Here is a 27,535-nt window from a genome sequence, read left to right as displayed (position 1 = left end):
TCTCTCTGTCACACACACACATATATATACAGTAATGTTCTCTTAATCTACTCAAAAATCTATTTCCAAGTGAATAATGACTATATGAATATAGTTTTTAATCTTTTCTGGAAGTCATTCGTACATGAATTGTGTGGCAGAGACTTACACGAGGAGTTGAATCCTGAACACTGCAGAAAGGTCCTGATTTAATGCAAGTTTCCCATTGTCTTTACTTATAAAACACATGCATAATTTCATTCTTAATGCTGTCAATGTCATGAAAAAAAATTTGGTGAGAGGCTTGTTCCCAGAGACTGCTTTCAAAGTGATGAGCAAAACATTATGAAGCCGAACCTTTTTTTCTATTATTTGAAAAGAAAATTGAGACGACTCAGGAGGCTCCTAAAAGTCTCAGGTCTGATTTTATTAGTTTCCTCTGAAAAAAAAAAACCCCATTGAATCCAGCTCATTTATACAGCCTCCCTGACAATGGACCATTTTCTGTATTTACAATACCTGTATCCATGAAGCAGTCTGGTCAAAGACCCATAATGCCTTTCTAAAAACATGAATTGAGAAAACATCTGGACGTGAGAACACTCATTAAAGTCTAATAAGAGTTGTAATCTGTTTAAATGTAGGGTCATTATGTAGTCCTATTATTAGTATTATGATGTATCAGTAAATGTACAATTACAATATGTGTAATCTGCTCATAATTTTATTTATAAAAAATGTAAACAGAAAATGGAAAGTTTTAATTGTAACTACATAGAAAAGCTAATATCATATAATTCACTTTATTAAAGCAAGAGCTCCTTCAAATGCACTGTCATGATGAACTCGTATAAAGCCAAAGATGAACAGTGTTAGAAGTACAGCAGTTTTTAGCACCAATTATGAATATACCACCAGTAGAATATGGAATATATAACTACTATTACTTCTTGTTTTGTGTTTAGGCTATTTGGGTGAATTTTGCATAAACATATTGCTCTGCCACTATTTTGTATAAAAACTGAGAAAAAGTGTGATGGCAACTTGCTGTTAGTATTATCAGTAATCTGCATGTCAATGTACTGTAAGAAGATATACACAACGAGCTTCACAGTCATTTTGACTGTCAAATCTGTTAAGGTTCCCTTCACATCCTCCATACCAGAACTGAGAGCACTGATTCTGCTCCAGATCATAGAACCATTTGAGGACATATTTTGTGCAGGGCCCAGTGTCTTTTTTCAGGAAGCACACATCTGTGGTGAGTGAGTGAGAATGAGAGAGAGAGAGAGAGAGAGAGAGAGAGAGAGGGAAAGAAAAAAATAGTGGTTAGCAAGAATGCTTCAGCAATAGCTTGTGACATACATACATTTAATACTGTTCATGATAGAGGTCTTGTAGCATTACATAAAAAAATCGGATGCAGTTGCCATCACAACTGCCATAACAGAAGCGTAAGCATGCACCAAAATTTTTTATAGTAACACCTTTGGACATATTCTCCAAATGCAATGCCTTTGTGCATATTCAGCAACATTTTCTTCTGCTATAATGACATCAACGTAAAACAGTTGTTTCTACTTGTTGTCAAGGTTTATACTGTTCTTAGATATAACCTCAAACACTTGATGTATACTTGTTACTGTTGTCATAACAGATGTTCTTTGGGCATTCTCAATTCCACTGTGAAACAGAATCCACTTACTATGTGAGTATTTAGGCCCTGAGGTCAGCAGGCTTCCATTCACATGTTCAGTCTCATACTGTGTACCTCTCTCTTCGCTGTACGATATGACTTCTTCATTTTCGAGTGAAAATCTGAGGCAAAAGGAGTTCTATAAATAAAGTTGTCTTTCAGTACAAAACATTTCTGCCTTTTATATCTTTCTTAAAAAAACATGAGAACATGAGAAGTCATGGTAGAATATTTTAATGGAAAATATATTTAAATATCTGATGTTCCCAAGCACTAATGATTTACTTCACATTTATTCAGTGTGTGTAACTCAAGGACTGGCATCACTATAGCTGCCAATTATATTCTCAGCTGGTAAAATGCAGTTTAGTTTAAGTATAGTAAATCATGTTTATTAACAGGCATGATGAAAATTTTCATAGTAACAAAACCATTTACAAGTTTACTGTGTCACTGCACTAAACACTACACTGTTGAAAGGCAGAATTACATGAATATAATTATTCAGAATAACATTTATAAAGTTTAAAAATCCCTAAATAGTAAGCCCGCAGCAACTGTGGCAAGGTAATGTCCATGAGAGGATATTAAGAAGAAACCATGAGAGGACCCAGACTTGAGGCTGTGTTTTGATCTACTAGTCGTTTTATCATCAGATTTAAAAAATATGGACTTACAGTGTTTTCAGCTCATTATGTGTGCGTGTGTGTGTATATATATATATATATATATATGAGCTCCTTCTTTCCTCTTGTTCATTAGATAAATTAGGAGATGGAGAAGATGTGTGATGTTACCTGTGTATGGGTGGTCTCTTAGCAGCCTCAAAGACATGAACTTGACCTTGCTGTTGCTGAAGTTGCTCACACTGTTGTTTGAGCAATGGAGCAGGGTAGGTGTTCATTTCCACTGTATTCATAAAATAAGAACAAACTCAACTGAACTATACATGTATACAATACCAGAGAACACGAAACAAAAAAAGGGTCAATAAAAAGCACTCTTTTACTACTACTAATAAAAAAATGATAATTTCTCTTACGTTTCAGAATGTGTAGGAAAGTCCTTATAAAGCGTCGAGTGTATTCCTGTTCTTGCTTTACATGGCCCAAGTGAACTATGTGCTGCTCTGTGGGAATGCTGGCAAGCTCCTCCACCTGTGTGCTGTTGCAATGATCCCCAACTGTAAGAGTGAAAAGCACCACACCCTGACACCTTGCCATCCTGGAGATAAAGTCCAGTTTTTCTCTATCCGAGTATTCTGTCTCTCCTCCAACTATAAGCAGCAACATCTTGTTTTTTCGAGGCCTGGAAACAGTAAGGAGGCCCTGCATGATTACGTGTTCTATGGCATGACCCAGCCTGGAGTATCCACCAGTCTGCTGTAAATTTTCAAAGATGATCTGCTTCATCTGGTTGCGGTCATGGAACTGCTGAAAATTAAATATTTGCTTGACTGAAGCCTGGGCCTCACTGTATGATGAGCTCTGCTGGTAAAGCGCCACCCGTGCCTGTCTGTCAGCTTTGCTGGGCTGATCACTCACTACAAACTGGTCCAACACGGTGCCCAACACCTGCTTTACTCCCTCATACTGATCCGCCTGGATGCTCCGAGAACCATCCACCAACAACGCCATGTCCATGTTTACCTGCTCTGGAGTGGGCATCTCGTTGGTGCTGGGACAATCACTAGCTGGATTGCAAGGATCTGAGAAAACATCAGATAAAACAAATCTTTGTTATTAATCCTCTCTATATGAAAACCAAGTGTCAGCCTGCTTTTTACCTTTTTTCGTAGATCATAATAAATGCATTATTCAGATCAACATCAACAAAATTTGACATATTACCAAAGCAGATGATGCATCGCTGGATCTTCTCAAGTGCTGTACTCTGGGTCTGTGATCTCTCCAGCACATTAATAAAGCTTCCTGTCTCATCAGCCTTATTGCAACACACAAGAGAGAGAAAGTTAAAAAAAAAAAAAAAAACCAGCAGTCAATCTGATCATACAGGCTTCATCTGCTTCAGGAATTTTACAATACCTGAAAAGCACGCTGAACATTAGGAGTTTCCCTGAAACCAATAACACCAAGGTTTATATCCAGAGCCTTGTATTCCAGAACAGCCGTAATTATAGATGTCACATCCTGGGATTGTCCACCAGAGAGGAAAATCGCCACCTTCCTGATCAGAACCCCCTGGCGAACACGTTTAAAGACATTTCTACCCACAAAGCGCATGGCTGCACCAATGTTGCGTCTGTTGGATGTACGTTCCAGAGGGATGTTCTTCACAGCTTCCACTAAATCCTTCTTATGGCGATAGTCAGAAAAACGAATGAGGAACTTGGTGTTTGAATTGTAAGAGACCACAGCCACTCGTGTCCCTGTGGGACAGTTGCTTTCAGAGATATCAATGCTGTCCAGCAGAGAAAGAAGAGTTGAGCGCATTCTCCCAAATAACGCAGGAGTCATGTCCTCAGACATGTCCAAACCAATCACCAGTTCCGTGGGGTAGACAGGGCAAGTTGCTTTATCTAGAGGTGCAGACATGCCAAAAAAGGGAGACGTGTTCATGTTCACTAATGTTCTTTTGCATCAAACATTGTTTCCTTATCATTCTTATTAATGGTGTGTTGCATATAAAAGAAAGTAAGAGCCCTACCTTTACAGCAGACTGTGGGAATAAAACATAATGAAGTTAGAATGAGTATAAACTTAGAATTGAATGCAATTTATTTATAATCTTCAGAGATAAATTAAATTCAAGATTAGAATTATGAAACTTTACCACAGTTGTCTCGTACATAGCTGATCAGTTGACAAGTCTAAAACAATACATTGCAATGGTTATAGCAGAAAGAAACTGATCTGTGATCATTGAAAAACAAGTCTTGAACTTACAGACATTGCTCTGGTTCCTGATTGTCCTTTAGGGCCCTTTTATTAAAAATATAAGGAATATTGATCAAATTATTAGTACATCTTCAAATATCATAAAAAATGTCATTAAAGCTTTCAAACCCTGTGTCCAGCTGGTCCAACATCACCAGGATTGCCCGGTGCTCCTGGCCTGCCTGCATTTCCCTATAATACATCAAACCAAGTTTGAGAAACACACCAGTCAGAAAAAAAGAAGTATTATTAGTTAAGGAACGTTAATGACAGCTCTTCTTACCGCTCTTCCTCTTTGGCCCTTAGGACCATTATCTCCTCTGTGCCCAATATTTCCATTTTCACCCTGCATAAAAAACAATATAAGATTACAAAATTATTTTAACAAAAATAGAATTGATAGTACTAACGAGCTTCATAAGAACAGTTATTAAATTATCTGGTGCTTTATTTACAGACCTGCATTGCCTGGTGGACCAGTAAAGACCAATAAAAATAAATTAAATACCATGTAAGCCAATTCAAATAAAGAAATTCTTGAAAATAATTACATTTATATGTGCATAAGTGCATAAGCTATAAAGAAATCTGAAACAAATCAATACATTTTATACACTAAAACATGTATAGCTATTAATTTAAAGTTATTTATTTTATTGACATTACTGTAGTTATACAATCGTATAGGCCTTGTTTGATTATTAGCTGACAGTGCACTGACTTCTTGCTCAGCTTCACCTGAATATTTTATTTTTTTCAACTGAAATTGAGGTAAAACATTTTAATATACAGGCTCAGTAAGGAAAGCAAACTATAGAATTTTGAACATGAAATGAGGCTTGCTAACTGTCTACACAAGTACCGATGTAGAAATAGTAGTGCCTGTTATATCATCTTTGCACATTTCTAAAACTGCCTTTGAGAAAATGTTACATAAACCTTTAGTAGATTCAGTCTGATCCCTATAAAATATTTAAAGAAAATTTACCTGAAATCCAGGATATCCTGGAAAACCAGGGTCTCCCTGTAAGCAGGTAAAAATTTAAACTGCAGTAAAGTATTTTGTTTAAATGTTTAAGTCAAGCTGGACAATAAAGAAATAAACAGTACTGCATAAGCAATGATGTAACCTTTTGTCCTTTTGGTCCTGGTAACCCATATCCATCTGAACCATCATTTCCCTGTTGTGACGGTACAAAAAGGAAAGCAGGATTAAGGAAACGTCAGAGAGAATTAGAGTATGATAAACCTTTACAGTATATCTTGCACTATTTTTTTGTTTTGACTAACATATCAAAATTTGCCGGATTATTAGATTATCTTACTGGAGGGCCCCTGGGGCCTGGTGGCCCAGGTTCTCCTGTAATTCCAGGATCTCCTGGCTGACCCTGCACAAAAACAAACAGACTTGTATATAGATTGACATAAAGCTATTTATAAGCAGTAAATGTAATGTTGAGGAAGGAAAGTTTTGTAAAAATACCTTTTGTCCCCTGTGTCCTACATTTCCTTTAGATCCTATGATTCCTTGTGCACCATGTGGTCCCTATGGAAAATGATTACCCATATTAAAAACAAACAGCTTTTCATTCACTTAATGCAGTGGCCTGCGTCTTGATTTAAAATAATACCTGGGGTCCTGGAAAACCAAGTATTCCTTTCTGTCCTGGAGTTCCAGAAGGACCTGCCGGCCCCTGAACAAGAATAAAAAAAATCAGACCATCATGGCAGTAGTTTAAATTGACATACAGAACAGTGCAAAAGTGTGAAGAAATGCTGTAAAATAAGAATATTTTCAAAAAATATATATTTTAATTGTATATTTTATATTTATTTTTTTTAAGTAAATTTACAAAATGAACACGTGTGAACCAAAGAAATATTTGGTGTGACTGCCCTTTGGAGCCTGTAGGGTAAAACACAGTCATTAACTAAAGAAAAAAAACAGTACATCAGTCACTGAGCATTCCAAACCAGGAGCAACCACTGTGTTCACCTGAATAACTATTTATCCTTAATAAACATGAGCGGTTAGTAGCATAACAGAATATTTGGAATTTTATCTAAACTCCAAAATCAACCTCATAAAGCTTGATCTATCAAGTATTTTCAACAGTGATCTTAAACTGTTCAGAAAAAAAACTTGGCTAGCTTTAAATTCTTCAGGGGAAGCATGTGTTAAGCCTTCACCCTGCCTGTGTGGCTGGTGGGTGGGAATTTGCTTGCTGACAATATTAGAAAGGAAACTGGGGAAAAAACAATAAAAAATAAACCCCAAGGCAGTAAAATATTATTGTAGCTTGTTTTGATCAAACTAACAAGGACCTCCAAAATCAACACACAGACACACACAAAAAACATACAGTAGTCTTTAAATAAATGAAACCAAAAATAAAAATGAACCTGTGCCCCTGAAGGTCCGGGGGTTCCTTTTGATCCTATTTCGCCTTTAGGGCCAGTGAAACCCTAAAGAAATTAAAGTAATAAAGGCAACATTTCATTTAAATCTGCTGTTCTATTTAACACATGATCTATCATCTGTGGTTGAAACTCTTATTTTATTTATTTATTTTTACTAATACTGAGACTTACTTTTTCACCTGCAGTTCCTCTTCTTCCATTTTGACCCTAGAAAATGTTAAAAAAAGAAAGGTTAATTATTTGAAACTTATTTCAACATGTGTTTTGTGAAGTCTGAAGAGACCTACAGGACTACCAGTATCTCCAGTCCTGCCAGGGATTCCATCTGGTCCTGGATCTCCCTGTGATTGAAGCAGAAAGACGGAGAGATTCATTATGCAGTGACCCACATTATGATGCTCAATGCACTGATAGAAAGCCCCTAATGACCTTATAGTTAGAGAACTAATACCCACAATATATAGTTAATAGAAGAACACAGACATACCGGTAGGCCAGCATATCCAATCTCACCCCTAGGACCACGGATACTGTTGTCAATGCCTGACTCACCCTTAATAGAAGAGCAGAAGATGACAGAAAACAATTTATGTCTGGGTACATTATTTGTCTGAAAACACCATTTCAACTCTCAGCTATTTATATTTTTTATTTTATATAGCTCTAAAAAGGTTTTCAGAATCGAAATATGATACTCTTTTGCACAAATCTCAAGTAAGTTATTACTTATCACAAAAAAGTGATTTTCATTAATCTGCATTCAAGTTGCTAATTTCAGTACCAAATTCAAGCAGTCAGATTTAAAATGCAAAATTTTGTGTTAAATAATTCCAAGTTTAGCATCAGGTACACAGGGATAGGCTAATTTAATAGAACTTGGACCATGTTGTGCTTATTTGTGTTCTCTGCACAACAGAAACAAATGAAATGCAAATGAAATTATTGGCAGGTGCCCTCTCAGTAGCACCTGCCAATAATGCAATGTTAACAGAAAACTGTGAATGCAATTGTAGATTCAAATCTGATTAATAGAGAAACCTATTTATGGAAACCACTTTATTGGTTATGTTAAAAAATAAAAATGTTTAGTCTGTGATGTACTAAGGTGTACTTGACTTGCATACAAGTCTATGGAAAAAGATTTAATGGAAGGTTTTTTCAGTATTTCTTGTTTTTTTGTGATTTAAAGGCCTAGAGGTCTAATTTTGTATTATTCACCCTCTCTAACTTTCTCAGACAATTGTATGGTTTAAATTATTAAAATTATTTGTAAAGTGACCGATTTTTTATTTAATTTAATTTATTGGTTTGTTTATTTATTTATTAACCTTTCATCATAATGTTCAGCCTTTTCCTCTTTTGGATGAAAATCCAGATGCTCTTTTGTCACACATTCTATTGTAAAAATGCAGCACTCCAACACAAAATGTGTAGCAAGCAAGTTTTACAATGATGATAAATCTGAAACTACAGGTTTCTAGTTTAATTCATAATTTAATCTCCATGTAACCCACATCCCATGTGTACATCCTTCACACCTGAATAGAGGGCATCAACCTCCAGTTTAAATATTTTTTCCATAATAGTCTATTCAAAGCTCGAGTAACCATTAATAAATACCTTCCTTAAATAGGATTAAGATATATGAGAACACGACACACAGTACAATAATAATAATAATAGTATTATTATTAATAATAATAATAACTCACCGGATCACCTCTGAGTCCTTTTTGTCCTGGAACACCTGGAATTCCTTGGACACCCTTCTTGCCCTTTAGCATGATACATATCTTTAGTAAACTAAACTTGACTTCCAGTTATAGAAGGTTATTTATAAAGTAACATATTACAGCAAGCAGAGTAGTGGATAAGAACTACAGAGATTCATAGAGACACAGTTAATAATACAAAGTAAAATTATTACTGGGCTGCCAGGATCCCCTGGCTCTCCTGGGTATCCTGATGATCCAGTCGCACCCTATAGTAAGCAAAGACAGAATATATGGATCCCACAGATATTAGTATATAGAAATAGTCACGTAAAATAATGTAGTACCCAAATGTTTATTGTTCAATAAAAATGCTGTCTTATTACATGTTCTCCATCTACTCCATCCAAACCGTTTTCTCCATCTTCACCCTATCAAATACAACAGAAAATAGTAGTAATGTTGTTATATTCTGCTTTCTTTTTATGTACTGTAAGTATAACCAACAACTGTACATAATGAAATACAGATGGAACATAGATAAATATCTGAATTCTTTTGCATTACTTTGTCTGATTTTATCCAGTAAATCTCATTAAGCCTAAATCAGTATTCTTTGGAAAATATGCCATCATATATCCAAAATATCTTATTTCTGGTGACCAGTGTTCAGAATGAGTTCAGTAGTGTGATTTTTTTTTTTTTTTCATAAATCAAACTACACTCATCCCCATAATTATTATTAGTGATCTTGGTCTCTACATGTAAGGTTTTAGGGCAAAACTGTCAGAACATGAGGAGAAACTAATTTTTCTTCAGAACCCTTCATGTTGCATTTTTAATTATCAAAACTACTTTCAAAATATAGACATCTGTATTTACATTTCACATTAACATTGTTACCATTAGTTCTGACATAAGCCTTTTGAAAGTTTTGGTGTGTAATCATAAATGGTTCTGACAGATTCAATCTGTTAGATCATTGGCAACACTCATATCTGGCCTATTGCAGTACTTACTGTATCACCCCTGTAGCCTCTGCTGCCCTATGGAGAATTTTAAAAAGAGAAATAATTAAGTAAAAATCAGATATTATCTTGTTTATTTATTTTATTTGTAATATATAGTATGTGTTGAGGTGAAACACTACTACCTTTTGACCTCTTTTCCCATGGCAGCCTAAATGTCCTTGAGTTCCGTTCAGACCTTGAGGCCCTCTCTCACCCTGCAACAACACAGTGAATTTACATAGTGTGAAAAATCAGTAAATAAAGAACTGCTGTGAGTTTAAAATGTTGAAAGAAAAGATATGTTTTATCTGTAATAGAGTCATACATATCCTCCTTCTTCTCCAGGAAATCCAGGATGTCCATTTCGTCCACGTGAGCCCTGTTAAAAGGTAACAGACATGCAATTTGATGAAAGTCATAGTACCAGTGCTTTTAAACTGTGTATTGAATCTGTATTGTCCACTCGGTATTCTATCAAACAGTTTACAATCATGTATGATATGATGTGATACCTTTGTCCCTGGGAGTCCTTGTGGTCCACGCATCCCTTCATGACCATTACATTTACACATCACATTACAGCACTCTCGTGAGGCCACATCATTCTGGAAAGAGTTACAAATAAGGGAACATATAGTCAACACAGAGGTTAATTGGATTACTTTGTTATAATACAACAGAGAAATTCTACAATGTGTGTTGTAATGTTTAGATTACATAAAATAAACCTAAAATAAACTTTTCATATGTAAAAATACTGGTTGGGATAGACAGACAGACAGACAGACAGATATTCACTCACAATCTGCATCTGCAAAGCACCGGCCACATTTTGCATGCCAATCATAAGAGGCTCATTGTAGCCAAATCCTCGTCCATACTCCAGCTTCTGTAGGTCTGTGGTGCTTTTGACTCCTTCCAGTGCTACTGTCATCAGTGCATTGACTCCTGTCACACAAATACAAGTAAAAGTACACTAAAGACAGTGATGACTGTACACTTACAGTATGTATATTTAATATATCTTTCCTGTCACTGATAAACGGAAAAAGTGATATAAATCTATATTCTGTAAATAATTAACTAAATAATTTCCCTTTACCACTTTTCCTGAGATTCTCTGAGGCAACCATGAGGACATCAAGGGGTACATCCAAGCCATCAGTGAAAATAATCACTACCTGAAAAAGCCAGCCAATGCAGAGATATCAGTAATCCTATTATTTTCACATCTTGAAAGAATATCATCAGTCTGCCAGGTTTTCTAAATATGTCTCACTATGAATGTCTACATAGTTTTTAGTTTGCATGCACTAATAATGATATCATCACTTACTTTTACACCAGCTCTGGAGGCTGCAAACTTATCCTGAAACATGCGCAGAAGCTGGCTGTTAAAAGCCAGATCTTGAGTTGTGTAAAGTTCCATCAGTTTCTTCACTGTTTCTTCGTTGTATTGTTCAAAATTAGGGTCATACAGTATCCTGCCATCGCTAGAAACCAAACGGAAACCAATGTTGGTTTGAAGAGAAGGTACCTGGGGTAAACAGCATAAGTTTTGCACAGTGGAGATATATCTGATAATCTCCGGCAGGTAGATCTGTAGCTTATACTGGCTGCTAAATAGTGAATGTGATCTTCTACGGGATATATCGAATCCAATTCCAATATCTACAGTGCACTCTGTAAATAAAAGCAAATACAGTGTTAACTAGAGGCTATATATCTTTGAGGTTGAAAGCATATGTGAAGCTTATCACATAATCAACAAATAAAAGTCTTAATGATATTCAAATGCCAACACCTTCATATTCAGGTATATTAACAATATTTGCCTTCTGTACTCACCTTCTTCTTGTTTGGGGATTGGAGCGCAAATGCTATTGATCACCTGCAGTGTTGTTCTGTTTAATTTGAGATGGTCAAAATTGTCCACATAAAAAACCCTTTCATGTGACCCAGCAATGTAGTTGAGCTGTTGGACTGAGATGTCTCCTATTCCAATCACAAACATCTGAATACCCTTATCCCTCAATTTATCAGCTGCATCGCTAACATCATCATTTGATTCTCCATCAGTGATCAACAGCAGGTTTTGTGAAATTCCTTCTTGAATGCGGCTCCCTTTACTGTTCTGGAAGAACTCTTGCACACTATTCAGAGCAGCTCCAATGCGTGTTCCTTCTTTCATTTGAGTGATGTCCTGAATGGCCCTCTTCACACCCAGTTCATTATCATATTCATTTAAGTAAAATTCTTTCCTGTAGTTTGAACTAAACTGAGCTACACCAACTCTAAAGAGATCTTGCTTGATGCGAAGATTGTCAATGAGGCTAAGCATAAAATTGATCATGGTCTTCCAAGGCACCTCTTTAATGCTTTCAGACCCATCAATCAAAATGACCAAGTCAGCTGCCGCTTTCTCACACTCTGAAAAACAAAACAAAAAAAAATAGGCTATAAACACACATTTGGTAATCTATAGTTAGAAAATTATTATTTCAATTTGGAGAAAGTAAATAATTGGATTCCAATATTTCAGACATTCTTAAGAGCATCCAGCAATAACTGCTGCTTAAATATGTGAATTATCCTATTAAAGTTGAAAATAAACATGTAAAATAGAAACTTGAAGCTTAAGGTCTTTATTTTTTTAGTGATGAGATGCTAATGTTCTGCAATTACCTGGTTTTGTGTTGTTGCAGATCACACTGGAAATGTTTTGTTGAAGGGCCTTCAACGCTTCAAAGTCATCAACCTTGAAGACCTTGTTTTTGTCTTTAGTTATGATTTCTAGCTCAGTTGTTTTTGCTTGATCCACTCCAATACCATAAACACTAACACCATAGTTGTGAAGTTCATTAGAAGCTGTGGTTAAATCATCGTCGTCTGTGGCCTCACCATCTGTGATGACGAACATCATTTGTGGGACACCTTTTGCACCTCTCCCACCACTGGCTTCACTAAAGTAGGGCAGTGAGTAAAGGAGTGCTTTGGCCGTGTATGTGCTCCCACCACTATGTTTTAGATTATTTATAGCGTCCCGTACTTCCCGTTTACTGTAGTACTGATTAAGGGAAAATTTGGCCTCTGCTCCATCAGAGTAGAGAATAGTACAAAAACGGACACTGTCTTTTCCAACCTGTGTGGAGTTCACCACTGAGTTCATAAAGTACTTCATACTCATAAAGCTATCATCGCTAATACTGCTGGAGTCATCCACTAAGAAGACGACATCTGCTACTTGCGATTTCTGACATTCTGAAAAGAAAATAACAATACCCAATCAGGACATTTATTATGTAGAACATTTAAATTAACTGGTCATATAAAAGGAAAATTGGTTATTCTTTCTAGCTATCTACAGTATAGTTATATATGAACACCAAAGAAAGGAAAAAAATCATGGTTTACAAAGAATAAAAATGTGACAGTTTTTTTTTGTATGCACAACAATAAACAGCACAAATCTCAGATGCTCACATTTAAATTGCTGTTTGCAGTGTTTCATAAAAGAGGAATGGAAAATGTGCAAATAAAGTCTGTGGCCAACTGGCTATTTCTATCATTTCCTTTTAAAGCTGTATGTTGAATAAATAAACATAGTAGGTTATATGCAAAATCACTTTTAAAAGGAAAGAACTAGGAAGAAAAACTAACTTTGGTTTGTTTTTTTGTTAAGAATTAAATTAAGGTGGTGAAAGAATGTTCATTTTGTGTCAGTAGCATGTAGCACATTGGCTGCTTACATTTACTTTGAATCACTCATATGACTCACCATCAACAGAAGTGCATATCTTAAGCAAGAGATCTTTATCTAAGAAGTCCAATGCGTCAAAATCTCTTTCCAGATAAACATTTTCCAGAGTTCCGCTGATCTCTCGCAGTTGTGTGCTGTTAGCATTAAGTACTCCTATAGAGTATATTGTAATGCCCTTGTCTCTAAGAGCTTGTGCAGGCTGAGCAACGATATCCTGAGATTCACCATCTGTGATCACAATAAGGATCTGTGGAGTGCTGGGACGACCCCCTTCTGATAAATCAAAGTACTGTGACACAAAATGGAGTGCATGCCCAGTCATAGTGCCACCGCCCAACTGCGGCATATCGTTAATGGCCTGCTGCATTTCAGATTTGTCATAAATTTCGTTAAGGGCAAATTCAGCATTTGGTTGTGAGCTGAACTGCACCACTCCGACCTGTACACTATCCTTGCCAATTACTGTCTTGGAAATGATTGAATTCATGAATTTCTTCATTTTTGAGAAGTCCTCAGGGTCAATGCTTCCTGAACCATCAACCAAAAAGATGACATCTGCCAACATGTTCTTGCAGGCTATGGAAAGAAAAATGCTAAATAAGCAACATAATCCAGGAAAGCATTTTTTAAATTAACATTTGGAATAAAATGCTATATATTTTTAAGGCATTTATTGAAAGCATGAATTTATTGAGCAATATGTTTTTGAAAAAAAAACACACGATTAAATCCACATTCGCCACCCTTACCCTCATCTGAACAAATATCAGTGACAATTTCATTCTTCAGGGGTTTCAGTGCATCAAAGTTAGTAACAAAGTACATCCTCTTTGGGTCAGCTGCCATCTCCAGGAGCTCCTGCTCATTTGCATCTTTCACTCCAATGGCATATATGGTCACCCCTTGTGCTCTCAGCTGTGCTGCTGGCTCTTTCACTTTGTCTTGGGACTTTCCATCAGTAATGACAATGAGAATCTCTTGAACCTTAGTTCCACGAGTCTTTTCAGCCTCCTTAAAAAGTGGGCTCATGAAAGACAAAGCCTTTCCTGTCTGTGTGCCTCCACCTATCTGAAGAATGCTGTCCACAGCTCGTTCAAGAAAGACTCTGTCATTATGCTCATTCAGTTTAAACTCCAGTGTAGGGTTACTTGCAAATTTCACCACACCCACACGCACCTGTTTTGGGCCAATAGTAAACATGAGCAGAAACTCAAGAATGAATTTTTTCATGTCCTTAAAATCTGATGGATAAATACTCCCAGAATGGTCAATAAGGAAATAGATGTCTGCTTCTTCTGTCTGGATACATCCTAAAAAATAATATGTTTATGAATGTGCAGAACAGATAAAAAAATATTCCTAGTAGAAAAGTTTATCTCTTGTGATAATGCTTTAATCTGCTGTACTCAAAACACAACCAGATGTCCTGTAAAACGAGACCACACAAAAGTGACTGATTCCAGATTACCCTTTACATCACTTTCTACTTGATAAAACTTGATTTTATTGTATGAAACCTTCAGGTTCTAATTTGCAACATAACACCATTGACTTCAGCCCAGTGTTACTAAAGTCACCAGTGTGATGAGACAAGCCTCACAAATAATACCTTGCTGTGGGCATCCATTCTGAACTAAAGAACTAACATTAGAAGCAATCTATCCTGGAATGTTCTGAATACAGTGTATTGTGCATTAGCGAAATTGTTATGGCTTATCAGGGTGAAGGTGTAATGTCTTACCTTGCTTTAAAGTGTATCTGACAGACTTGTCAACTGCTGAACGGACAACATTGTTGCACAGAGTTTTCCTCAATATTCTTTCCATTGTATTAAGCATAGCAAAGCTCTCTACACTAAACACAAACCTATCAGGAGGATAAGATGCTATCTCTTTCAGGCGTTCCACATTATCTTTTGTGACTCCCAAGGCATAGACCTGGACCCCATTGCGCCTTAGTTCCGCAGCCTGAAATGTGACATTATCCAGTGAGTCTCCCTCAGTTATGACCACAGCAATCTGCTGCACTCCTAAAGCATGTCGGCTTCCCGTGTCCTTGGTGAAGAGTTTCTCTCTTGCAAACTTTAGAGCCTTGCTGGTAATGGATTGCCCGCCCCTAAATTGTAAAAGTTTAATGTACTGCAGGATCTCCTCTTTGTTTTCAAAAGTGTTTAGGTAGAATTCAGCTGTGGGTGTATCACTGTACAGCACCATTCCTACTCGCACACTGTCAGAGCCAATCTCCAAGCCATTAATCATCCGGTGGAGAAAGTTACGAACCAGCCTGAAGTTTGAAACAGTGATGCTGTCTGACACATCCACAATAAACACTATATCAGCCAGAGGAGCTGATTTGCAGTCTGTGACACAAAAAGATAAATATATATAAGAGAAACATAAAGAGAAACATACAACATATATAACATTTTTGAACTGTTGAACTTTCTACATTAATATAATGAACGTGAATGATCAATCTTCTTTCAGAATCTTCTTTCATTTGCATCCTAAGTGTAGAAGCTAAAGCAACCATTATTTTCTATTCATTATATAATAAAATTTATATCATATTTATATTACTTTTTTTTTTGCATATACCAGCTTGTTAGGAAGTTGGGGTCATAGCATATGACACCCCTTCACCCCTGGAGCAGAGAGAGTTAAGAGCTTTGCTCAACAGCCAAAAAGTGGTAGCTTCGGGATGCTTGAACATCTGACCCTAATCCTTAACTGCTGATTTACCAATCTCACCTCAATGCTGGACCCAATTATTTATATTTATACAACAATTAGTTCTGCTGAATTAAGAAGCATTCTAAGAACGCTGATTTTTAGTATAGCGACACTGGCATATTTCACTGTTTGCTACATACAATTTTAATCCTAGGAACAGTATTTTCATTGAGACTATAATGACTATGGGTTACTACGAATGTGCTTTCATACTTTGGGAACTATTTTCCTTGAAGGAAAAATATCAGTAACAATATAACTGTCCATATAAATTCTGAATTTCTGAGTTTCTTGATATTAAATTTTTGGTTTATAGAACTATTGTATAAAAGCAATATCACACTTCATATTACAAATGTGCTGTTGTAATGATATCAGCATCAGTATGAATTAGCTGTTAACAGTTATATTCAGAGCTGATAGTCATTAAATCCTACTACTTAATTAGTTTATGTCCAATCAAAATGAGTCTAAAGGCTCTTAACCCTCAATTGCTCAGTTGTACAAATTGAAATAAAAAAATGTAAGATAAGGGTGTCTGCTAAATGCTGTAAATGTAAATGTATAGATAATTGTCACTTACATTATAACTGTAATTGTTATTTTCATCTATTTCAATTATTTTGTTATTTTAACAAAAAACTGACCTCCAGTTACTTGGAATGTTTCCTTAGTTTCAAGGATAATCTTTACATCTTGTGTTATTTCTGTGCTGTTTTTACTTCTCGCGTAAGGAACATAAGGAACACCACGTAAGCCAGGTTCACCCTGTAGAGGAGGTCCATGTGCTCTAGGTCCACCTTGACCTAGGTCCACCAGGGTTAGTTCTTTGCTGAAGTCAACATTGATAATTTTCACTTCCTCATCCTTTAATGCACGAACTGCTCTCAGTATATTGTCATCAGATTGTCCTTTGCTTATCACCAGCAGGTACTGCTTATTTCCTTCAGCGATTCGACTTCCTGCTTCAGTCTTGAGGAGGTGAGTGCGCACGTAATCCATCGCTTTTCCAAGTTTGCGCTGTCCAGTTCCTTTTAGTCGGAATTTGCGGATGAGTGCAAGTGCTTCATTTTTAGTTTTGTAAGCATCAAAACGAAATTCCACCGAAATATCTTCACTAAACTGAGCCAAAGCCATTTGATTGAATGTACTCCCCACATTAAGTAGATTGGCTAGGCGATTGAGAAACTGTATCACCTTTTGGGTCTGATCAATTGAGCTGTCCACCAACACAAACACATCTGAAGACGTTGGAGCTAGAGCTGAAAGAGATAGCAGTGTAATAGTAAACTAACTGGTTGCAATAGTGGTGAACTGAAATATTACAATAAATTATTACAGTGGATAATCATTAGTAATGTATAAACACAATATTACCTTGTTTCTGGGCCTCCATAGAAATGCACACTTTGCCTATTGTGCTGGTGGTTGCTTTCAGCAGCTCTTCGTAGTCAGTGAAACTCAGTATAAAACGCTGATGTGGTTTATTAGCAATAGACTGCAGGTCTGTAATGCTGGCTTCACCAACCCCAATGGTGAAGATTAACACCCCCTTTCTACGTAGCTCCATAGCTGGAGTTTTTGTCTCATCAGCTGAGTCACCATCTGTGATCACCACAGCAATCTGAGGCACATTCTCATTGATGCGACTGCCACCTGCTTTGGTGAAGTAATTATCTAGAATAAAGCGCAGAGCTTTTCCGGTTTCAGTGCCTCCTTTTAGGTAGTTGAGTTTGTCTACCTTCTCCAGCAGGTCATTCTTATCAGCATATTTCCCCAACAGGAACTCTGGATGAGGTTCATTACTAAACTGTGCCAGTCCTACTCTGACTTTATTGGGATTAATAGCGAGATCCACTATGAATGTGTGAAGGAACTTCTTCACCTTCAGGAAGTCTGCATCACCAATGCTACCAGAGCTATCCACAAGGAACACAATGTCAGCCAAACTAGCTTTGCATCCTAGAAATAAAAACACAGGAATATAAAACACATTGGTTAGTTAATAAAAATTCTTATAGCTATATTGTGTATAGAATATATATACACTATATATAAACCCATGTGTGCGACAGGGGAGAGAGTATACCATCCCTCCCACCCAGAGAGCAGTTTTACCCCTGGCCACAGAAGTTACTGTCAAGATTCACTTTTGATGTCTACACAACAAGGGAAATATCTTTCTGTTGTGCATGGTATATGTGTAGGCTTTTTTTTGATTAGTGAAATGCATTGTGGTTGTGACAGTTTCATAATGTGTATCATATCTCTTCACAGAACTCTTCACAGAACTCTTCACTGAAGTGATCAGTATGTGTTAAGGTAACATGTAGTTTTATAATGAATGCATTACACATTCTATTTGAATTTTTAAATTTAGTTTGTTATTGATGTAACATTTTCTAGATTCCTCACTATATGGTAAAGAAGATGTTTTATTTTCACAGGCAGTATATTATGTCTCAATGTCTAATCGTTGTATAAAAGATGCAAACAATAATTTTACAATGGCTTTAAAAAGTATTCACTTTGATCCATATTGAGAAATGACAACATGCTTTAAAAATAATAAATAAATAAATAAATAATTGAATAAATAAAATACATAAACATCTCATTTAGCTTAATGATCAGACACTTGGTTGAGCTCAGGTGTATCCTTATGGTTCTGATTATTTAGATAAGTCTAGACTGTGACTTAAAATTAAAAGACACACACCAGTGACATCTAATTGTTTCCAGACATAAACTTGTGCCTGGTATAAATTGTTTGTGAAGGTTGTTTCCAGGACCACAGTGGGTTCCATTGTTTTTAAAAAGAAGGAAGGTAGGAAAAATATGTGAGTATGAGCTACAGATGTGTATTTGGAAATCAGCATTGATAACTTTGAACTCCACAGCTGTACATAGTGAACGTTGATAACTCCCATATGTTCTAAACTGCTCTGATCATACAATGCAAGACTCATTTGCATATGGTCTTGCCGACCCGGTCTGGTTTAACTGCAGCATTTTATTTAACTTCATTTAAACTTATTAAACACAAATTTGACAATTCTTATAATCATTTATAATCAATAGACAACATTTAAACAAAAGTATATGTAATTTTTAGAGTAAAAAGATTTTGACCAGTTAAGATGGGAAGAATATATGTTTATGGATTATGACAGACTGGGACATTCATTCATTCATTCATTTTCTACCGCTTATCCGAACTATCTCGGGTCACGGGTAGCCTGTGCCTATCTCAGGTGTCATGGGGCATCAAGGCAGGATACACCCTGGACGTAGTGCCAACCCATCGCAGGGCACACACACTCACTCTCATTCACTCACTCCCGATGACGCCTGAGATAGGCACAGGCTCCCCATGACCCGAGACTTTCAGATAAGCAGTAGAAAATGAATGTATGAATGATATGGAACTATTGCCCACTGATATTGCCCTCTCAGACTGGGCATTTCATAAACTAGCATTTGCCTCTTTACTGCTTCTGTGTACACCATCATGAATCAACAAACACAAACACACACAGAGCAGGAATGTGTGTTTACTCCTTTTAGAATTGCCAATCATTTATTTTAGCTCATATTCGAGTGCAAGAATGTGAAAAAGAAAAAACACAACTCATATATTTACACTTTTCATTGTTTTGTAATATCTGCCACATCCTTCATTCTCACTCGTTTCCAAACACAAACATATGTCTTAAATATACTAATGATTTGTCTAATAGCTGTGCAAAAAGTAATAAGTTAAACATAAAGCAGATCAAAAGTGTACTTTACCTAGTGGCACCTGAGATACTTGACGTGTAGCTTCCTCCACTGTTGTACAAAGCACCTGGACAAAACTCTGGGAGATTCCTTGCAAAGCTAAAAAATCAGACACACTATAGATGTGCTGTTCATGTGGCTTAGTGGCAATTTCCTTCAGCTGCTCCATATCAGCATCTTTAATTCCAATGGCATAAAGTATGATTCCCTGGTGCTTCAGGTCCTGTGCATGTGGCTCCACATCGTCCTGTGACTGTCCATCTGTGATAACAACAGCAATTTGAGGCACCCCATCTTTAGCACGACTTCCTGCTTCTTTCACAAAGTGCTGCTTTAGTAAGAAGTTTAACCCTAGTCCAGTCTTGGTGCCACCTCCTCGATATGGAAAATTTGTGATGTAGTCAAGAATCTTCTGCTTGGTTTCAAAGCTGTTAAGATGGAATTCAGTGTGCAGTGTATCACTGTACTGCACTAGGCCAATCTGAACATGGTTGGGACTTACATCAAAGCTATTCACCAAACTGAGGAGGAAATCACGAATCTTTTGGAAGTTCTCTGCACCAATACTCCAAGAACCATCCACAAGGAAGATGATATCTGCTAATGCTTCCTGTGTGCATACTGGGAAAGAAAAGGTCCAGGTCACTTGTACAGTATAAGTCTTTTGAAAAATAAACTGATTTACATTGGTTAGGTCGAGGGAAACATTTTTCTTTAGCTGTTCCCTTTTTAATTTATTCTTGTAATTAATTTAAAATGGTGTGCATTTTAAATATGCAGATTACTTGTGTGAACTGTACTTACCTGTTTTCTGTGCACTGATCACAAAGAAACCTGGTGCTAAAATAAAGAGAGGCAGCAGTCCTTTCATTGCTGCCATGGCCTCAGTGATCTAACAAATGAAGTAGAATAACAAGTATGTTAATATAATTTGAACCGTATGCCAAGACATATTGAATTGCATGTGGAGATGCTCAGCTAAATTACTAACAGAATTCACACTGAACATCTGGCAAGCTGCAAATGAATACAGGCGGCATGGAATTTGAGACAGTGGAAGGGCAGTAAACATTCAACAGCCATACAAAAAGCAGGCTCTGAAACTGTAACTGGAAATTTACAAACATATGATGTCAAATATTTAGTAACAAATCTAATACGGAGTCACTTTTTGACATAGTTAGAAAAGAGCATGTCTAGATCAAGACCAACACATAGCCATGAGGCATAATTGTCCACATCCTGACCATCTGTGTAATCTGGGGCCACTGGGAAAAACCTGGCCTGTGGTAAATGAGACACAAACATAACACTGAGGTTGGGAGCAAACACAAAGACAAGCACTGGAGCACACTCCTTTTATTACAGAGAGCCCTGTAAACCATATGTTGATTTTATAGCTCTCTGGCAACATATTTGGTTAATCTCTTAGATTACTAGATTAAAAATTTATGACTTCTTGTACTATTAATGATAAATCAAGCTAAAAGTCTTGACAAAGGTCCAAAAAACATCCCGGTAATCAGTGGTTCAATTTTTTCAAAATTATATACATAGTGAATTGTATATATACATAGTGAATTGTCTCAGTGTCCCAGAAGATACAGTAGATGATATGAAATAAGCCTAGGATCGTGTGAAGCAGTGCAGCTGCAAGAGTATTTGCAGACCAGTTCCTCGGAAATGCTTAAACTCCTCTGGGAATGATAAGACAAATAGGAACAAAATTAACAGTGCCACAGAGGCAACAGACAAAACCTTCTAGTACAAATGTGGATCAAGTGAAGCAGCCAATTGAGTATGTGTTAATGTGAATATATGTAATCAATTCTGACTGGGTCATCTGGGAAATGGTGTAATGAGTAAAGAACAGTAAAGAACAGAAACACTCAATAATTCTGTTCTATTCAATGAACTTGTCATGATCTTAAGATACATCTTATCTTCCTTATATACACGACTGTGTCCTATATCAGAAAACAGACATGTGCACTCACCAGCCTTAGGAACATCTGTACACAAGCATATTCTTGCATTTACTGAATCGCCACCAATCCTGTGGCAGCAGTGCAATGTAAAATATATATTTTATGTATAAAATTATGCAGATACATGTCAGGAGCCTCCATTAATGTTCACATCAAGCATCAGAATATGCAAAAATGTAATTACTAAGACAATGTCATGCATAATTATTGGTACCAGACGGGCTGGTATGAGCATTTCTGATACTGATCTCTTGGTAATATCATGCACAGCAGTCTCTAGAGTTTACACATAATAGTGCATAAAACAAATAACATCCGATGAGAAGTTGTTCTTGTTGATGAGAGACATCAAAGAGAGAGGATGTATACAGTAAATGAAATAACCATGATTTTCAATTGAGTAGTAAAGCATCTTGGAATTAACTAACCAATGTCAGTGAATCTGTGCCCACATAGCCCAAGATTCCCGTTCTTAGCTGACAGGAGTGAAATCTGCCTTAGGGACTGATGTGTTATGTATTCTGAGATGTGTTTCTGATCACCATGTTTGTAAAGAGTGGTTATTTGCATTGAAAAATACATTACAGCACAGTAAAATTCTTCACATATCCCAGCTTGAAATGAAGTCAGCGCTCAGAGTCAGATGTGATACAGTGCCACTAAAGCAGAGAAATTTAAAGACTTTGCTCAAGTTTATGAAATATTCAATCAAGCCTGTCTGCAACCAACAATCACAATTACTGAGGTCACATTTTCCCTTTTATGATGTATAAATGAGCAGGTTTACAAGGATAAATTAATAATTTTTGCACAAGGTTTTCTATTTTAAATAGGTGACCCATATCACCGGTGAGCATTTGAGGCATTTGACGGAATTCTGTACACACAACATTTTAATGAAACTTCAGTAATCAACACATTCGAACAGCATGCCATGAACCAGATTCATGTTTCCCGTCACTGCCTGTAAGACCAAATAAAATTCCTAAGGAAGTTTATAATTATGACATACAGTATCATATTCATCGGTGCACAAGAATAGGCGCACTCACACACAAACACACACAGAGAAAGAGAGAGAGAGAGAGAGAGAGAGAGAGAGAGAGAGAGAGAGAGAGAGAGAGAGAGAGAGAGAGAGAGAGAGAACCTTTTACGGGTCGCCGTGCCTGACCACTAGGGGATGACCCAGAAACAAGCTTCATTTCATCTTTAAACCATCAAATCCTCTAAAAACACGAAAAAACCTATTTACCTAGTAAAGTTTATACTCTCAATATTTTTTTAAGCCCACACACAAAGCATAATATGATTCACAGCCTTCATACTATTAGAAAAATTTTTTGGACAAAACTGACCTAGGTGGCGCTAGACCGGTTTTTCCCTTACCTTTAGACGCGTCCCTTTCTTCCCTGGGGTAATATATTCCAAAACAAATAATCCACAAAAATCCACACAGGTCCAAGGAACTATAAGCCTTTTAATCCAAAACGCTTTGGTCGCGCCGCAAATATTCCGTTTGTGTTCCGAAAACTGGAAACAGTAGTGCGCCATCATCTTGTTTTGCCCCTCTAACTTCTCATTGGGATATTCAAAAATTCTACATTTATTTATAGCCCAGGTCCTAACGAATCAAACAAGCCCTCACTTGAGCCAATCGGTGCTTGTATTGCAGAGATAGACGGCTGTTAAGCCAATGATGTCATGACATCATTTTTGGGAACCCGCAGTTGACTGAGAATTACTCCTTCCAATAGCAATGAAATGGGCCGGGACCTATACAGCTCTTTAGCCAATAAGCAGACGATTCCAACGATATACAACATGCCGTGTGTTCTCTGGCAGTGTCTGCGTGAACAAGCTGCGCAGAAGAATTCTTGCGTAATCCTTGACCTTTTGTCACTCTCACAGCTCAGGGTGTCAAGTTACAGGCCTGTTTTCACACCAGAGTGATAGAGAGTCTCTGCTTGTTTAAGGCCTTTCAGACTGAGCATGCAGTCTTTTAATTCAAAGTTATACAGTAAACAAGTACACAAAAACGCTGCACCAGACGACCATGTCCGTAGAAAAATATTTTTATTGAAGCCATTTTTGGGTCTTTTGACTTGAAATTTTTTTTGGTGAAAGCCAAGACATGTGGCTATGACCCTCAGTTGTTATTTGGTCCTTAGCATGTTCCAGAAAAATAAGATTAATCAGTTTATCAGGTAAACAACCCAGGCGGAAATGAAAAATTCTTTGTGCGAGTAAGGCCTAGAATCAATCTGAAACTAGTTTCTGAAACTAGAGAATCTCTTCTTTCCAATGAGACCAGGCTCACCCCTGTGTGTCAAAGTATGTGGGAGCTGTACCACTTTTTGTTGGGTAGGTCATGTAGGCGAAAAACCTGCAAAAGAGGGCCGACGCATAAAGGGGTATACCCATGGTCAACCAACAAAAATAACTCCAAAAGCAATACATGTCATTGGGTCAAAAAGAAATACAGGGTATCTTTTACTGAACAAAGACAGAGAAAGCTACTGCTCTCCAAAAAGTACATTGCTGCCCATGAAGCTTGCTAAAGATCGTGTGGACAAAGCAGAGGACTATTGAAAAAATAATTTGTGAATGAATGAGACTAAAATAAAAAACTTTTTGTTTTAAAATCAGAAATATTATTTTTGGAGAAAGGAAAAATACTAAATTCCAGAATAAGAACTTTATACCTTTTGTGAAACATATTGGGGGTGGTATCATGCTTTGGGCCTGTTTGGCCAGAACAGCTTGCCATCATTGATAGAACAATAAATTATGCCAATGATCTCTAAATGAAAATGGCAAAACATTTGTCCATGAACTGCATCTCAAGAAAAAAATGGGTCATACATCATGACAACAAGTCTGTCTACCAAAGAATGATTAAAGAGGAAAAAAGATAATAGTTTAGAATGGCCAAGTCAATATCCTGACTTTAATCCAAAAGAAAAATTGTGGAAGGACCTGAAGCAAGCAATTCATGTGAGGACTAAATTCCACTAAAATCCAAGTGTTGAAGCTTCTCTGTACTGAAGAATGGGATAAAATTCTTCAAAATTGATCAAAAGTTCTGGAAATATTTACTTGCAGTTATTGCTGCACAAGGGCTTACAACAGATACTGAAATATAGGAATTTCTAAAGGATACACAAGTTTTTAAGTGACACTGTATATATTTTACATTTATGTTGTAGTTCCTTTCTTATTCTTGTTTAATGAGCTGTGTGTATGTATGGTGGGTGTATTTGACCCATTTATAAGCACTTCTTTCCTTATCTTTTGCATTTAAAAAAAAAAAAATCAACCTTTTACACTTTTTCACTTTGAACAAATGTTTTAAACTCATGGTATCTTAAGTATGTAACCTAGTGAACCAGCATTAATGTATTCAATGTTAGAGATTTAAGCACTGATGTACATTGCTCTGGATAAGGGCATCTGCCAAATGCTGTAAATGTAAATGTAAATGTATTTATATTTGAGCATTTTAAAAACTCTTTAACCCCTACTAACAGCTGGTTCTGTTTTTAAGTTGGAAAAGAACCAGACTATACATTTCCTGTACAGATGCATGGCTTCTCAGAGCAAGTGTGGTGTTTCAAGATTAAACAGAATGTAATCACTCTGTGTTTATCAGGATGGGTGAGACTTCATCATACTGTTTAGCTCACAGGCCTTTTAAGTAAACATCCCAATCTCTTAAAGACTCAGTCATTTAAACATAACTGCAGACTCCTTTTAAGTATAAAAAATGTTGCAATGTTATCAGGTTTTCCCCAAAAGGTACATTTGCATTTGCACTTCACCAAAAGAAATGGACTGATTAAAACAAGTGAAGTGACATCTGATAATGTTCAGTGACTGGCTTCTAAACAGCACAAGAAAAGTTTGCATTATGACTCATAATTGTTTTTATTTGTTCTATTTATACTATGTCTGATATTGTTTTACAAATTTTTACTGTACCTTATAATAAATTAAATAACATTTTATAAAATTGATTGGAAGAATTGTGTTTTCTGTGTCTGTGCTTCATTAAGAAGCTTAATCTCCATTTATTTTATATTTGATCTTCTCTAATAATACAATGACTACATAGGCTAGATCTTCAACAAGCTAAACACACTTAACCATTCATAAAAATTAACCAATTTTAAGTTGAAAAGAGGTTTCTATAAAAGCATCAAATTAGCATATATGTCAAGAGTAATGGGACTGGATGAAAAAAAATCTCTTACAAAGTCAAATTTACACAGATTAAAAACAATTGACAGAGCATATAAAACTGGCCAACAATTACATAACTAAATGTATACACCATTGTGTATAAAGGCTTTTCTTTGTCATATACATCACATCTTTTTTTTGTTCTTTTAGCATACATCTTCATACCTTGAAAAAAATTGGGTAACATAATTTGACCTTAAGGACCTTTTGATTAAAGCTTTCGTATGAAAGCACTCTAGAAATACAAATGGATGCAGATGTTTCCAGATGCTTATATACAAAGTGCAGAGTTTTCCATGACGGTCCCTCCAAAGAGAGAAAAAAAAGAACTTTATTTCTTAGAGTGTACTCAGTCAAACAAATCTCAGTAATAAAAAGCTCTTACAAACTATCTTGCCATGTTTAAGTTCAAATGGATGCATTGAAAATATATTACAGAAATATACTGGGTAGCTTTCAACTGTAAATGATTACAGACAAAAAATTACAGTCATTCTCTGCATGACCTTTCTAAATAGACTAATACTTTATATGCAACACAACAGTTCAGTAAAACAGTATATTCAGTATATATTTTCATTAAATATGGTCAGTTTTATAGTTCACATACAAAGATAACATGGTAAATGGAACAGTATTGCACACAAAGCACGTACCTCACTTATATACCAGTGCTCTATTTAACATGGGGAATGTTTTGGAAAAGCTTCTCTTGGAAGTTGCTCACCTCAGAAGTCCGATGTAGATATCATTGAAGTTGTAGTTCACAGTAAATTGATGGTAATGTAATTTTTAAAATAAGAAGCAGAACAACAGAGCAGGCTCTAACCGTGCACGTAAAGAGTGAGTGCATAAAGAATTGGGGGAGATCAGGGAACACTTGAGCCTCGCCCCTCTCCCCCTAACACTGTGTACATATCACCACATTATGAGGCTTCCCAGGCACAACGTCAAGTCCTTTTTGCTTCAACACAGTTTCTTTATGCACAATTATTATTGCAGCCTCTAAAGGATGTTTCTACTAAACCCTCAGAAATATTTATCCCATGTAAGTACCATGTTATGACCTATAGAATATTTTCTATGCTTAGATTAAGCTACATTAATCTACATGAATATCATAGTCACATCTAGAGGATGTGCAACACTACACTGTGCTGAATTTCCTACTGCAGCTAATGATTCATTCACTGGGGATTAAGTTTATCTAAATATTTATGAACAAAGCATGTTTTCATTAACATTTTTACTTTACAAGGTTGATTTGAACTCTCAAAGCTCAGCTTAACATTAAACATACATGTAATACACCTATACAGTA

General features: G+C 36.4%; 1 protein-coding gene across 2 annotated transcripts; it reads right to left on the bottom strand.

Moving 5' to 3' along the window:
- Positions 1-382: 382 nt before the first annotated feature.
- Positions 383-27,097, bottom strand: LOC113644367 (collagen alpha-6(VI) chain-like). Of its 2 annotated transcripts, none has more exons than XM_027149150.2 (40): positions 26,942-27,097; positions 20,792-20,879; positions 20,000-20,608; positions 17,585-18,169; positions 16,855-17,469; positions 15,217-15,834; positions 14,225-14,785; positions 13,494-14,051; positions 12,401-12,976; positions 11,564-12,145; positions 11,052-11,398; positions 10,818-10,896; positions 10,518-10,663; positions 10,228-10,320; positions 10,041-10,094; positions 9,859-9,930; positions 9,725-9,751; positions 9,092-9,136; positions 8,921-8,974; positions 8,706-8,768; positions 7,481-7,546; positions 7,281-7,334; positions 7,165-7,200; positions 6,976-7,038; positions 6,204-6,266; positions 6,056-6,118; positions 5,898-5,960; positions 5,703-5,753; positions 5,561-5,596; positions 4,856-4,918; positions 4,702-4,764; positions 4,582-4,617; positions 4,469-4,505; positions 4,343-4,354; positions 3,721-4,214; positions 3,526-3,619; positions 2,718-3,383; positions 2,473-2,584; positions 1,685-1,797; positions 383-1,235 (listed from the first exon to the last, which is right to left on the bottom strand). In XM_027149150.2, the coding sequence occupies exons 2-40, from the start codon at positions 20,865-20,867 to the stop codon at positions 1,054-1,056; spliced, it is 8,127 nt and encodes a 2,708-aa protein (XP_027004951.2). In that variant the 5' UTR covers positions 20,868-20,879; positions 26,942-27,097; the 3' UTR covers positions 383-1,053. The 2 variants fall into 2 exon arrangements, with proteins under 2 accessions (XP_027004951.2, XP_027004952.2); XM_027149151.2 differs by having other exon boundaries at positions 26,871-27,026.
- Positions 27,098-27,535: the final 438 nt, after the last annotated feature.

This window comes from Tachysurus fulvidraco, chromosome 3, assembly GCF_022655615.1.
Source record: "Tachysurus fulvidraco isolate hzauxx_2018 chromosome 3, HZAU_PFXX_2.0, whole genome shotgun sequence".
Taxonomy (NCBI): domain Eukaryota; kingdom Metazoa; phylum Chordata; class Actinopteri; order Siluriformes; family Bagridae; genus Tachysurus; species Tachysurus fulvidraco.
Note: the sequence above shows the minus strand (reverse complement) of the source record. Positions and strands in the feature narration are given on the sequence as shown.